The sequence below is a fragment of the Camelus dromedarius genome, chromosome 11, assembly GCF_036321535.1.
Source record: "Camelus dromedarius isolate mCamDro1 chromosome 11, mCamDro1.pat, whole genome shotgun sequence".
NCBI lineage: Eukaryota > Metazoa > Chordata > Mammalia > Artiodactyla > Camelidae > Camelus > Camelus dromedarius.
In genome coordinates, this window is record NC_087446.1 from 26,820,890 (window position 1) to 26,836,097 (window position 15,208).

Below are 15,208 nucleotides of genomic sequence, written 5' to 3' on the forward strand. Positions count from 1 at the left end.
TGATATTGACTACTGCATCTTCAATCTTTTCCAAAAAAACTTTACTATAAAATAGATTTGGGAAGTTGTGCAAAAAATATGTGTCACTTAATGAATTATCACAAGAAAAACACCCTTACGACCAGCACGCAGGTCAAGAACTAGACATGACGGCCACGGTCCTGCCTGCTGTAGTCATCCCTTTTCTGCATGTCTTTATGGTTAAGTGTGCACCCCTAGATGCTATAGCTTTGTCTTACCCATTTTTAAGATTTGATATGTCATTTATAGTCTTTTACTCTACAGATCCCCACCCTCTCCCTCTATTTCAGGCCATTTGACCTGTACAGTGTATACTAGTCTGGACTTTAAGGATTATGTACACCAGATGCAGCTGTGTCTGTTCTAGCCTCAGAGGTTTGAGACTCAGGCTGGATCCCTTGGTAAGTATATTGCTTTATCAGATGGCACAATGTTTGATTGTTTTTTCGTGATGTGAGTAACTACTCAGTGCCTAGACCTATCGATCCTGGAGATTGCCACTGATATTCTAGTTGGGATAAATTATAAGACAGACACCTCCCTCATACATTATTTGGTTACCTGGTGGTAGGGTTCATACAGGAAAGGCGGGATGAAGGCTTACTTTAGTCAACAAGTTTCAAGATAATGAATTGATTCCCCATCAGCTGCTGAAGGTAATCAGTCTTAATGATTTTTTTATCTAATAGCTTTTGCTTTCGTATTCCATATTATATTGGTAATAACTCATTGAAATTAATAGCGATGCTGGTAATACTAGGCACCACTTCTTGAGTGCCTAGCGGGTGCCAAGCATATTGCCCGATACTTTACATACATTATCGCAGTTCCACATGCTGAAGCTGCTGCTAGAGCACCTTTAACACTGCTACTATCTTAAATGGAATTTCACTTTATCTCTGATTATAATTCAGTACAGTTATAAACACTGCAGCTGAGTTAGATGTTCAGTCATCTGTAATTAAAGTGAGTTAGAACATGTTAATTTTACTTGCTACTTGCCCGTGATTCACGCTGTTCCCATTTTGCAAGTGTGTTTTGCCTGCTTTTAACTATTTTCATATGTAAAAAACAACCTCCCCCACCCCCAGTTTTTCAACATTAAAAAATAACAGTTCAATAAAGTTTATAATAATTCATTTATCCTTGAGTCAGGTGAAAAGGGGAAATGGGCCATGGAGCTGGAAGAGGACAAACTAGGAAGACTGGTTTGGGAGAAGCCTCCACTGGGACAGTGCAGTGAGGACGTCAGAGCTGGCATGGAGAGAAAAACTGCCTTTGAAGGAAAGAAGTGTCTGATACGTACAAAGTCACCTCTAGCGCCACACTGCAACGTGGAAACTGGTGATTTTACTATGATTTTCACTGAACAAATCTTATGTTGACTCCAGGGTCTCACATGGCTCGTTCCCACAGTCTGTCAGGACCCACATCCACATATGTGGCCCTTAATGCCAAAGGCCCTGAGATGTTATCTAAAGGCTAAAAATTTTAATTACTGGCTCTGAACCCAAAACAGAGTATTAAAAGACCGATGCCAGGACCTTGAATTCTCTGGAGATAAGAACTGGACATCTTAACTGCCCGGGTGATTATAATGCACAGCCAGGGCTGAGAACAAGAATTAGATAATTTCCATGCAAGAGCTATTTTAACTTGAAGTATTTACTCTGGAAAAGTAATTGACAGCTTGCATTTATATTATAGCCTTTCTAAAAACTTGGGACAGCGTCTGCTCTGACAAGTATCGGTATCTTACTGTTCCTCTTTGGTGAACAGAATGACTTCTTCAGAGGAAACACTGACTCAGCAGAGCTGGAAGGACCGCCTTTGATGTGTCCATTTTAATATAGAGCTTCCATTAAATGACACCTGTATCTCCTGACCAAGAACTGGAAGACCCTGATGTTCTCTCTGCAAAGGCAAACTGGCGTCAGGACTAGGTAAGTCCAAAAGGGGATGTAAAAACGATCACTTCCTAAAGAACACAGCATCACAGTAAGAAGCTCTGGAAGTTAGATGTTGGGCAGTGAGAATATCATCTTCAAAGTGAAGGACTACAAACACTGCCACTGTTTCACTCTAACTGAAATGATTCATCCCAATAGATTTTTCTTATGGCCCTATATATTTCTTTGACAATGTCCTAATAATCTGAATAAACCACATCAAAAATACTTAGGGCAGAACATTAGTGCCCATAATCAAATACATTTATAGCATGCAGTACAATCACAGTTCTTCACAGTCGCCTCCACAAGGTCTTGCCAGAGCAACTATCTCAGCAGAGCATGTGTTGCAATACTGATTGCCACCTTTGAGCTTGCTGTGCTAAGACAGTTTCCCCCTGCTCTGTGAGTTCTGCAGCCTGCTGTAACCAGGATTATTTTGCACAGCACACCCCCCAGCACAAAGCACGCCAGCGCACCTGTGTTAAAACGTTGAGCTGGTCCATGATGTGCTCTAGTGCGTCGGCCACAGCGAGTGGGATGGTTCTTTGGCTCTCAGGAGGGAGGTCGCTGATGTCTTCTGTTTTCTTTTTCAAGTTTGTAGGTGAACATTCTGATATTAAAGAAGGATTCAAGAAATATCCGCAGACCTCCTCACCCTTCTCTGGTAGAGTTCTAACAGTGGTTTCTGTAGTCTTTGATAGTAAAGATAGATGGAAAAGATAGTGTCAATAGTTTCCAAACTTTAAAGTGAGATATATATATATATATATATATATATAATGTTTTCAATATTCCTCTTCTAAAATCAGTTTTCATTGAGTGGTTCATCCTCAACTACAGCAAATTATGGAAATTACAATTAAAAGAAGGGAAAAAAGGCTAAAAATGAATGGAGGAAATTTTTTTTCTTTCAATTAAACACTATCTGTTTGAAGGATCAGGTGTTCCACCACTAAAAAGCTTGTTAGGATTATTTTAAAAAATGGAAAATAACAAATATTGGTGAGAATATGGAGAAACTGGAACCTTCATGCACTGCTGGTAGGAATATAAAATGGTCAACTGCTATGGAAACAGTTTGGCTACTCCTCCGGCAGTTAAAACATAGACTTACAATTCCACTCCTAACTATATATCCAAAAGAACTGAAAGCAAGGACTTGAACAGATAACTTACACCAGTATTCACAGCAGCATTACTCACAAGAGCCAAAAAAGAGAAACAATCTGGTTCCCATCAACAGATAAATGTATAAACAAAATGTGGTATATACATATAGTAGAGTATTATTTAACCATAAAGATAAATGTAATTCTGTTACATGCTACAACATGGATGAACCTCATGCTAAGTGAAATGAGAAGACACAAAGGAAAATACTGTATGATTCTTCTAATATGAGGTACCTGGAACAGGCAAATTCAGAGAGGTTACTATGAGCTGGCGGGGAGGGGAAATGTGGAGTTTATGCACTTGTTGCTTAATGAGTAAAGAATCTGAAATGATGAAAAAGATCTCAAAATAGTGCTGATAGTTACACAACATTGAGAATACTTAATGCAAGTGAACTGTACACTTAAAAATGATTGAAGTGGTAAATTTTTCTTATATATATTTTACCACAATAAAAATAAAAAAGGCAATGAAAAATCTGAAAATAGAATTAAAACAATCCATCTATTATCAAAAAGAATAAAATGCTTATGAATACATTTAACAAAGTACAAGATTTGTATAATGAAAACTACAAACACACCATCACTGAAAGTAATTAAAGACGATTTAAATAAATGGGAAGACTTAATATTAAGATAGCCATACTTCCCAAATAGATACATACCGATTGAAGGCAATCCCTATCAAAATCTCAGCTGCCTTTTTAAAAGAAATCGACAAGCTGGTCTTAAAATGCATACAGAAATGCAAAGAACCAGGAATAGCCAAAATAATATTGAAGGACAAAGTTGGAGGACTAACATGTCCCAATTTCAAAATTCTCTAATAAACCACAGTAATCAAGATGGTGTGGTACTGACATAAGGACAGACACACAGATCAATAGAATAGAGCTGAGAGTCCAGAAATATGCCCTTACATTTATGGTCAGTTCATTTTTGACAAGGTTGCCAAGATAATTTAATGAAGAATAGTCTGTCTTTTTCCACTAAAAAGTGCTGGGAAAACTGGATAGTTAAATTCAAAAGAAAGACTCTGGGCCCCTACCTCACATCATATAAATTAAAATGGATCGTAGACTGTAAGAGCGAAAATGATACAAATCTTAGACGAAAACATAGGAGTTAATTTTTCTCACCTTGGATTAGACTGAGGCTTATTAGATTCAACCCCAGAAGTACAAGTAATCAATTGCACTTCATCAAAATTTAAAACTTTTGTGCTTCAAAAGACAACACCAAGAAAGTGGGGTTAAAAACCCCAAAGAATTGGGGAAGATTTATGGAAATCATATATTTGATAGAGATTTCTTCATAAAGAACATATAAAGAATTCTTAAAACTCAAAGACAAAATGACAACCGAATTAAAAATGGTCAAAGGATTTGAACACACCATTTCTCTAAAGAAGATATACAAATGGCCAATAAGCACATAAAAGGACGCTCAAAATCACTAGCTATCAGGAAAATGCAAATCAAAACCACACTGAGATACCACTTCATACCCAGTAGGATGACTAAAATAAAAAAGAATATAACAAATGTTGGTGCAGATACAGAGAAATTGGAACCCTCATATGCTGCTGGGGGGATTGTAAAATGGTGCGGCTACTTTGGAAAACAGTTTTTAATTCCTCAAAATGTGAAACGTGAATTACCATATGACCCAGCAATTACACTCCTTGGTATGTACCCAAGAGGAACAAAACAAACATCCATGTAAAACCTGTCCATGAAAATCACAGCAGCGGCATTCATAATAGTCAATAAAATGGTAACACCCTACCTGCATCAAAATACTGTGGTAATGAATGAAAAAACAATGTGCTATTACCCTCACAATGGATATCAATCACTCACAAAAGAGAATGAGGTACTAACACATGGTTGAACTTGATGAACCTTGAAAACATTAGGCTAAGTTAAAAAAGCTGTACACAAACCCCACATATTATGTGATTCCATGTATATGAAATAGAATAGACAAATATACGAAGACAGACAGATTGGTGGTTGCCAGGGGCTGGGAGGAGAGAAGAATGGGCAGATACTGATAAAGGGTATGTGGATGATGAAAATACTCAAATTATTTGGGAAGTGATTAAATATTCGAAAATTAGATGGTGGTGATGGTTGCACAACTTTGTAACTATTCTAAAACCCATTAAAAACTGTACCATTTAAAGTGTCGAATTTATAGCCTGTGAATTATATATCTCATTAAAGCTATTATGAAAAGAAAGAATCCAAATATATGCAGCACAGAAATCACAGAAGTTTTACAATTTTAGTCAGTCTTCATCTCTGGTTACCACTTGACATAGGAGCATTCCACGCGGGAAGCACACTTCTGATGATGGCGATGAGAACACAGAGGTGGCGGTCAGCACATACACAGCTTCCTGTGTGCTCAGCACTGTTTCAAGGGCTTTACACACACTGACTGGTTTGATCCTCACAATAACCCTCTCAGGTATGCTCTACCACTATTCTCATTTTACAAATGAGGAAAGAGATACAGAGAGACTAAATAACTTGCCCAAAGCCACACAGGTAGGAAAGGTGTATGGAACATGACCAGTCATAAATCCAAGAGATGCCAAGTACTCCAGGTACTGTAACCGTGGGTTCAAAGCCACTGTTCTCCATGACCCTCCCCACCATTTTGGGGGGAAGATAAAAACCTCAAATTTCCCTCTGTCATAATATTACTAACTCACCATTTGTTGAAAATAAAAAACTGAAAATCCGGCATTCCCAGTTCAAGTTCATTTTAAAACACGCATAAGGCACTTCATGCTGCTCTTACCCAGCTGAGTGTATCTGCTCAGGCTCTTTTTGTTTGTTCACACAACCAGTATTTCTGGAGCTCCCTCTGTGCCAGGCACTGCTCTAAACGGTGACAGCCCAGCAGCGGGTGGCAAGAGCCAAGACCTGTTCTCCTGAAACGGACATACTGGTGCCTTCAGTCATTTGGTAATTTATCTTTTCTACTTTTCTCCCTCAGACATCTATGAACTTACACTTTTCCTATATTGCCTACCAGGCTATATGTGCCTCCAAAACCTCTGGGTCTCTGAGCAGTTATGCTCTGTACCCCCAAATTTTCCACCTTTGTGATGTGCCTGACACTATTAGGGTGTTAACCTAAAACACCTGAATGGAAATGACTTTTTTGGGTATGAAGCGCTCAGTAAAATCCAGACATCCCAAGCAATCCTACTGACACTTTAAATTACTCAACTCCACATGATGAAGAAAAGCTAAAGCCATCCCTGAAATGTTCATAAGCAAAACTCCTAGCAGTCATATAGCTCACAGCGAAAAAAAAATGACAATGAATAACGTTCATGTGTAACTTGAAAAACTGTGCTCTACGATGGAATTTGACACGTTGTAAAATGACTATAACTCAATAAAAAAAAAAGTTAAAAAAAACAAAACTAGCAATCATAGATCATAGAAGAGTAAGTTAACATACAGGATTTTTAATGCCCCTCACTAGTCATGCCCAGAAGCACGCATGGCCCACTTATTCTCATCCTGAGCAAAGGGAACTTAGGAAACAACATAGAGCACTTACCCACCTGGGCCCCAACTACTGACTGGCGGCAAACACTGAAATGAGAGCAGTGAAAAGATGAGTACGGGACATGACGTCCTGACTCACAGTCTGCATTCCTGATCCCAGGCAGCCCCTCACTGGCCAGAGACAATGTATGGATGGCCATACACAACCACCCTAAAATGTATAACTCCTGCTCAAAGGTCAGACTTTTTAAAACATTTAATCTAATTTTATTAAAAACATTTTTTTGTTGTTTGTCTTGCTTTTTTTGGGGGGAGGGGAGGAATAAATAGGTTTATTTATTTATTTTAATGGCGGAACTGGGGATTGAACCCAGGACCTCGTGCATGCTAAGCAGACACTCTCCCACTGGAGCTATACCCTCCCCCAACAGATTTTTTTTTTTTTTAAGCATTGCTTCTGCTCTGCCTTCTCTGCCCTCCTAGCATGGCTGAATCCTTTTTGATCTTCAAATTTCAGCTTAATTGTCCCATCTTTAGAAAAGTAGTCCCCGACCAGCCTAATGAAGGTGGACTTTCCATTTCCTACCACGGCATCCTGACGTGTTCCTCCGTAACTGATCTGACTTGTCCTTATGTATTTGTTCCTTGTCTGTTGTCTGTCTCCCTCACTAGACTGTGTTGTGCCTACTCTTCTCACCACTGTACCCCCTGGACTTAGCAGAAACTTGAATAGTTTTGAACATGTTAACCACTTACGTGCAGAGTTTATCACCATTCTCACAGACGGAAACCAAACTCTATGACCACAACAGTCTTTCTCACACGGATCACAACACACCTAAGTATGTACACACGGCTGCAGATATCACTGGTCTTACTGTAGCAGCAGCTCTGGCCATTCATGGGAAAAGGCCTCAATCTAATTAACAAGTCAGTCACTGACCCTGGGGGTTGCAGTCAGTGTGGTTAGTGAAGAAGGGCAATAGGAAATGGGCAAAGAAAAGGTTAAAAGCCATAGAAAGTCTAGGCAGGAAAGAACTCAATATTCCCTTAATAATGGTTTTCTTGTTTGGAATCAGCAAAGAAATACATTACTATCATATGACACATGGCGATGAATAAACACAGGAAAAAGGGAGTGGGCAGAGAGGGGAGAAGTGCAAGATTGCCATCCCACAACATCAGCCAGCCGACACATCTGTCCTCCTGTCTCTCAAAGGCACAGGAGCCTGGATATTAGCAGATTCCTTCCCACCATCCTGTCTGCACAGGGGAAGAGCAGGGTGCACAGCCTGGGGAGGTTTCAACGCACTCATTTATAAAATTAAAATAAAAAAAACTGTAAAGGGAAAATATGTTCAAGATTCTGGGTTATGAAAAGTGTGGCACATGAGGCCGCAGTACCTGCCGCTCCCAGGACACCGAGGGCCTCTCCTACCTCAGAGCTGCTAAATACTCATTTTTGGGGGAATGCTTATCGGACACTGACACAACACTAAACATTTACCAGTGTTAAATGTGAGGACAACGTGACGCTTGCAATCGAGGAGGATTCTCTGTAGCGGTGAGAGAACTGAGACAGAGCAGGCCTACATCCCGCGCAGTGCCCGGCACATCGCTGGCAATACTGGATAAACAAGAAGCACAGCAAACAAATGCCAGCAAGACACAGAAAAGAACGGATGCTGTGGTGGTCCATTCAAGGAAGAAATCACATATGGCCCCGCATCTCTTTGTTGCAGACACTTGAAGAACAGGGGCATAACAATAGCATTCACTGGTTCATTCAACAAATGAAGGCCTTCCACGGGAGGCATTAAAGCTACAGCAAAGAACAAGTCAGAAGTGGCACCTGCCTCCATGGAGCTTACAGGTTCCCAGGGAACAGCTTCCTCCAAATGGATGGCAGGGCAGTCACCACCCTTAAGTCCTCCCTGGAGAAGCCCAGGGGTGCCGTCTCAAAGATGGGAAGCGCAGCCTCACCGAGTGCACAGGATAAACCTGAGTAACTGAGCAATCCTTGTTTCTGCAGGTGACAAGGCTCCACTTCCACCTGAGCACACGCAACAGAGGAAAAGCTAGAGCTAACTGCTGCCAGCTACTCCGCCAGCCCTGACAAGCCTGTCACATTACAGGGACGAACGGCTCTTAACAGGTTTAAAGGACATGGTTAATTTTAATGCATAAATATCCCTTTGTCACTTACACTAGAGAATTAATTCTCTTAACGCATCAACAAAGAGTAAAAATTGTGGCATTTGAAAGCAAATTTTTATTGGAAGTTAACCATTCCACAACGTGATTAAGGGCCACACGTTTAAACTATTACTGCTTATATAATTAATGATGGACCATTCAAGATACTGTGGTGCCCAGTTACATACAGAAGTTCCTGCATTACATTTATTCTCTTTTCCTCTCCTCTCCTCTCCTCCTCCTCCTCCCCTTTCTACTCACCCACTGTCTGGGCTGGCAAGTCAGAACAAATCACTGGCGCCACTTCACCCTCATAGTAGAGCATCTAGCACTTCTCATTAAACTTGTGTCTCCATGTCTGTATTCCCCACTAGATTATCAGGGCTACTCTCTTGAGGGGAGGAGGCACACCTTTGCCTTCTTTCTTTCTCAGGTGCCCAGCATAGTGCATGAGACACAGACAGGGCTCAACATCTGTCGAGCCAAATTTAGCAGACTGTCCTGAATCAGCTGAGCCATTCACAAAAATGTAATTAGTAATAATTTGACAGTATTTGGAGAGACGTAAAGTCCAAAGTTAAGCCAATACAGTTCTCTACTGAATCATACTGAAAAAAATCAGTTTTATATGCCTCCTCAGAGGCACAATGAGGAAGTAACGCAAGCGTTTATGACTTAACTGAAATCACTTCTTGATTTTTATCCCAAAGTATATTTGATGGTTTCTGATGAAACAGCATAAGGATTTTCTGACAAGTGTGTATGCAAAAGTAGGCATTTTTGCATGTAAAGATAAACAGCAACCTGAACTTCAGATATATCCTTAATAAAGGGTTAAAATAAGTCAATTTTGGTTTATAATTAACATTTCTAGTTTTGGTTTATTTCTGTAAGTAGAGAACAAAACAGACAAAAGTCAGAAAAGCCTATCCAAAAGTGGTCTGACCCTTCCAGCTCAAGTAAGTTTCCCATCATTGAAGGTTCTAAAATAGACTTGGAATGATCACTTGTTAAGGGATATTGTGAGAAATATACAAACATCAGGAAATTCAAACCGAATGCCCTTTAAAAATCCTTTCCATTCCTGACATTCTGAGATTTTTTTAAATCACTACACACACGCACGTGCGCACATACACACTTATAAAATGCCTGCCTGAAATAGGCTAGGATAACAAAGGATATCTTTTGCCTGGACAAAAATAAGAGCAAATACTACTTTTCAAAGAAATAATAGATAATTTTCAATGATAACATTTAGAGTAGGGATTAGAAACCTTAATAATCTTTATATGAGATGTAAAATAATGAAGACACAACCCGATCCAAAAATGGGCAGAAGACGTAACAAGCAACTCTCCAGTGAAGACATACAAATGGCCAATAAGCACATGAAAAAATGCTCAACATTGCTAATTAGCAGAGAAATGCAAATCAAAATTACGAGGTATCACCTCACACCAGTCAGAATGACCATCATTCTAAAGTCCACAAAGGATAAATGCTAGAGAGGCTATGGAGAAAAGGGAACCTCCTACACTGCTGGTGGGAAGGCAGTTTGGTGCAGCCACTGTGGCAAACAGTATGGAGGTTCCGCTAAAGACTAAAAACAGACTTACCATATGACCTAGCAATCTCACTCCTAGGCATGTATCCAGAAGGAACCCTAATTCAAAAAGACACCGGCACCCGAATGTTCATAGTGGCACTATTTACAATAGCTAAGACATGGAAACAACCTAAATGCCCATTGACAGATGACTGGATAAAGAAGCTGTGGTATATTTGTACAATGGAATACTACTCAGCTATAAAAAAAAGAATAAAATAATGCCATCTGCAGCAACATGGATGGACCTGGAGATTGTCATTCTAAGTGAAGTAAGCCAGAAAGAGAAAGAAAAATACCATATATCACTTGTATGTGGAATCTAAAAAAAAAAGGCAAATTAACTTATTTACAAAACAGAAACAGACTCACATAGAAAATAAACTTATGGTTACTGGGGTAAAGGGGATGGGAAGGGATAAATTGGGAGTTTGAGATTTGCAGATACTAATATGTATAAAATAGATAAACAACAAGTTCATACTATATAGCATAGGGAACTATATTCATAATCTTGTAGTAACTTATGGTGAAAAGAATATGAAAATAAATATATATATGTTCATGTATGACTGAAGCATTATGCTATAGCTATATACCAGAAATTGCCACATTGTATAAACTGACTAGACTTCAATAAAAAATATATATAATAAAATAAATAAAAATAATGAAGACATATCATTTATTCAAACAAATTGTTATATTTACACGTATGTGCCAGGAAAATTCTAAGTGCCAGAGATATAGGAGTGTATTAGTTTCCCACCACTGCTGTAACAAATTATCACAGGTTTAGTGGCTTAAAACACCACCAATTATTACCTTAAAGTTCTGAAGGTCCAAATAGGTTTTACAGAGCCAAAATCAAGGTGTCAGCAGAGCTGTGTTCCTTCTGGAGCTCTACAGGAGAATCTGTTCCTTGACTTTTCCAGCTCCTCAAGGATGCCTGCATTCTATGGCTCAAGGTCACATCACTCCAATCTCTACTTCCGTTGACATACCTTCTTGTCTAATTCCTATACCTCCCTCCTTCCCCTGTAAGGACCATTGTGACTGCACTGGACCATAATCTAGGATAATCTTCCCATTTCAAGATCCTTAACTTAATCAGATTTGCATAGCCCCTTTTGCCTTGTAAGAAATGCATTCACAGATTCTGGGGATGAGGACACAAACATCTTTATGGACCATCATTCTGCCTACTACAAGAAATGAATAAACAAAAGAGACCCTGTTGACATGGGGTTATACTCCAGTGAATGAAGTAGGAAAATGTATAGACGTGTGATGTCAGGTAGTAACAAGGGTTATGAAGAAAAGTTATTCTGGGTAAAGTATTACATTACAGTTTGGCTCCACCGATGATGTATTTTTTTAATGGGGGAGCAGTAGAGAGTAAGTTTTGGGCATCTTACGGTTTGAGATGCCGATTAGACTTCCAAGGGGGAAAGTCATGGATACAACTGGAAATACATGATTCTAGATTTCCGTAGATAGGCTGGGGCTAGAGGTATAAGTTTGGGAGTTATCGGAACAGATATGTTTATCAGTTTTTATATAGGATACAAATGAACAGCCAGCTGAAGAGGTACATAAGGAAAGGTCTGGAAGGGGACCAAGTGCAGAAGCTTCTGTTGCCTTGGAGTTGGGGTGCTCGGCCATGGTGTTTACAACCATGGGTCTATGATCACTGAAGGAGGAGCCAAACAAGAGAACAACTGCAAAGACTTTCAGAAGGCAGGAAGGGAGCAGGAAAGGTGACTTGTGGCCCATGAGGCAGGGGTGGTACTGGACCAGAAGCCCAGTAAGAACAGAGTTTCAAAGAGAAGGGAGTGATCACTAGACCAAGTCCTGCGAAAGGCTGATTTGGATGAGCCATTGGGACTTTAACAAGACTGGAGTGGTGGGGACAGAAGCTTAACTGGAGTGGATTCAGAAGAGTAGAAAGTGAAGAAATGAAGACTAAACATATGCCATTCTTTTGAGGAGTTTTGCTATAAAGGGGAGCAGAGCAGTGAGACAGGAGCTGGAAAGGGATGAGGGGTCAGATGAAGTTTTCCTTTCTAAAGATGGGAAATACACTTCAAATGTGTGCTGATGGAGAAGACCAAGCAGAAAGAGGACACTGATACCACAGGGCAGCGAGAGGATAACTACTTGGCAAATGACTGCTAGGCAGTACTGAGTGCCCCTGGAGCTTTGTATAAATAAATTTAAGGGGAGAGCAGTCAGCATGGCTGTCTAGTCAAATCCAGTTGCTTGCGTGCAGATGGAGAGTAGGCAGAGAAATAGATTTAACCAGGCTAAAGTTTTTTGGGGTGAGTACAACAGAGAGAAAGGGGCAAGGGCGTGACTATGAGGGTAGACTACAGGGCAAGCAGACACACAGACACAGAAGGTGGGCAGTGGAAAGGCAGAAGCTCTGTGGATGGGAGGGAGGCCCTCCTGGGGTTGCTGAATTATCAGACTTGGAAGACTGGAGGAAGTGGTGGTCAGTGAGTGGGAGGCTTTACACTAAGTCCACCATCAGCACAAAGGATTCAGACAGTCCGTGAGTTCATCTGAGAGTCCTGACCGAGAGAGGATGGCCGTCTTTCAGAAGTGACTCAGAGTGTTGCTCTGTCTTTGGTTCCTTCCTGGAGATCAAAAGCCAGCTTTAACCAAGGAGTGGACAGATTAATCAGAACAACAGAAAAGAGGGCTACAGAGTTACCCATGTTGGGCTGTCACAGGACCACAACACAGAATTCTCTCCATTTCTCAAATTCTTAGGAAGACAAGGCCATAGGTCCTGAAGGAGAAAACTGACCACCTCTCCTCCATCTTACATACCTGCACAGTGTATTGTGTATCCTTATAGGGACATACACACCTGGTCAAATATGACTGATTTAAAAATACTTCTAGGGTAAAATCAGAGAGTGTCATGTGAAATTTGTGTCTCCCAAACTAAATTCGCTGAGCTGAGAAAGCCTTCTGTTTATCCCTTGGGAAAAATCATACATCTTTTTCAAAGAGAAAAAGAGGCCTTGGGGATAAGGTTTTACTGAGGGCTTTGATTTTTCTTCTTCAAACCAAATCGGAATTTTTATTTTTGTCAGAAGACTTGAAAAACACCCCTCACCCCACCCTCGTGCAGCTATCAACCAGAATATCTGAATGATTAATTCAGTGCCCTTGAAAAAGATAGCTGAGGCCACAAATCTGTCTGTCTTTGTCTTTAATCTTTATTCTCATCTCCAGGGAAGCTTATTAATTTTGAAGCCATGAATGGGTAGGACAAAGAAAATCTGTACAAAAAATTCCTTCTATGTTCTACTTCTTACATGATTAGGCAACCATAAACTATGAGTCCCTTACAGGAAGATTTGTCTTCTACTGCCCTGTGCTGAGTCTACAATCTGCACTGCACCAGATAAATCTTAATTAATGATAAAATACTGACCAGAATTATCTGCGGGAGGTAGAGGAAGAGAGCAGGTAGGCACTGAACTAGAATTAGTGCGCTCTCTTCCAAGTTAATATAAAAATGCTATTTCCAGTCTTCTAGACAAATATAACACCAGTAAAACTTTCTGTAAATTTCCTGAGAGAACAAGTAGCCATTATGTCTTCTGTGAATTCTGCTGCTATAACCCAAAGGTCTACAGATTAAGGGATTCATTATTATTTCTTACATACAGAATTCAAAAAGAATAATTTATGCAGAATGCTGAAATGACTAGATTAGAAATAAACCATTATTTATAATGATACTTCACCCTGTTCAAAAAAGGTCATGTGTGTGTATGAATCTATATTCTGAGGCTGGTAATAGCTTATAGTGTACAATGGTGTACTTTTTAAAAAGATATTTCATATTCAAGTAAGGATTACATCTTGGGAAAAAGTGGAAGTTTGACTTGGAAAGTCATATTTGGTTTAGTTTCACCCATATGATATCTCAAAAGAGCCACTGTTCACCTTTGTGAAAGCTGCCCCTCTGTGCACACACCAGCACTCGCAGGAAGCCGCTGCAGGTGTGCGTGAGTGAGACGTGCAACCCCACAGCAACGCGCTGACAGTGAGTCTGTAACACTTCTCTTTTTATCTAAGAACAACTGACTTTTTAAGTTCCAACTATACTTTAAAAAATTCAATGAAAAGACATAAAGAATAATATAGCACTACCACTTTCGTATCATAATAATGTACACAGAAAGCCAACCAAACCAACAAGTCACATTGTGTCCTAAATAACTATTCTCATTATTTTTATGAAACAAAAATCATCACAGAATCAGAAGGATTATTTAGAATAAATTTCTGAAAAATTATTTCCTGGGCTTGCTTACTCTCTGAGGTAAATAATGCCATTCCTTGACCTTTTTCACAGGCCTATTTTCTGTTCCTCAGAACTCTTCAAGTGCCAAGTTCAAAGAAATGAGCTGTGTGTTAAAAGTCATGAGATAATTTTTTTAAATTGTACAAAGGAACTCATGCTTTGCTCACTTGAATAAGACTAGCTTCCTTTCTGTGTTTTAATACTATGAAGAGGCAATTTTAACGCAAGAATCCATGCAATCATTTAACAAAGCTACATTCAGAAAATTGGCAAGCTTTACAGAACATTTTTAGAGGGCAAATATTATATTTATTTATTGTTCTATTCACCATCTAGCATAATGTGAACATTTTAGTACCATTAATGACAACTGTGATTATAACAGTAATGTATAT

At 39.6% G+C, this 15,208-nt stretch overlaps 1 protein-coding gene and 1 long non-coding RNA gene across 5 annotated transcripts in view; one reads left to right on the forward strand and one right to left on the reverse strand.

Annotated features, from left to right (window-relative positions):
• Window positions 1-5,343, forward strand: part of LOC105094860 (uncharacterized) — a 74,813-nt gene extending 69,470 nt beyond the window's left edge. For both annotated transcript variants that reach the window (XR_010383155.1, XR_010383156.1), the window contains 4 exons: window positions 312-422; window positions 1,173-1,365; window positions 1,801-1,964; window positions 2,568-5,343. This is a non-coding gene — a long non-coding RNA (uncharacterized LOC105094860). The remainder of the gene's footprint in view (window positions 1-311; window positions 423-1,172; window positions 1,366-1,800; window positions 1,965-2,567) is intronic.
• Window positions 1-15,208, reverse strand: part of POC1B (POC1 centriolar protein B) — an 85,932-nt gene that overhangs the window by 2,244 nt on the left and 68,480 nt on the right. For 2 of the 3 annotated variants that reach the window (XM_064491570.1, XM_031463043.2), the window contains one exon: window positions 2,450-2,665. In XM_064491570.1, the coding sequence (XP_064347640.1) occupies window positions 2,450-2,665 (216 nt within the window). Of the gene's footprint in view, window positions 1-2,449; window positions 2,666-15,208 lie in introns of those variants that run through there. The other variant, XR_010383154.1, reaches the window with a different exon arrangement.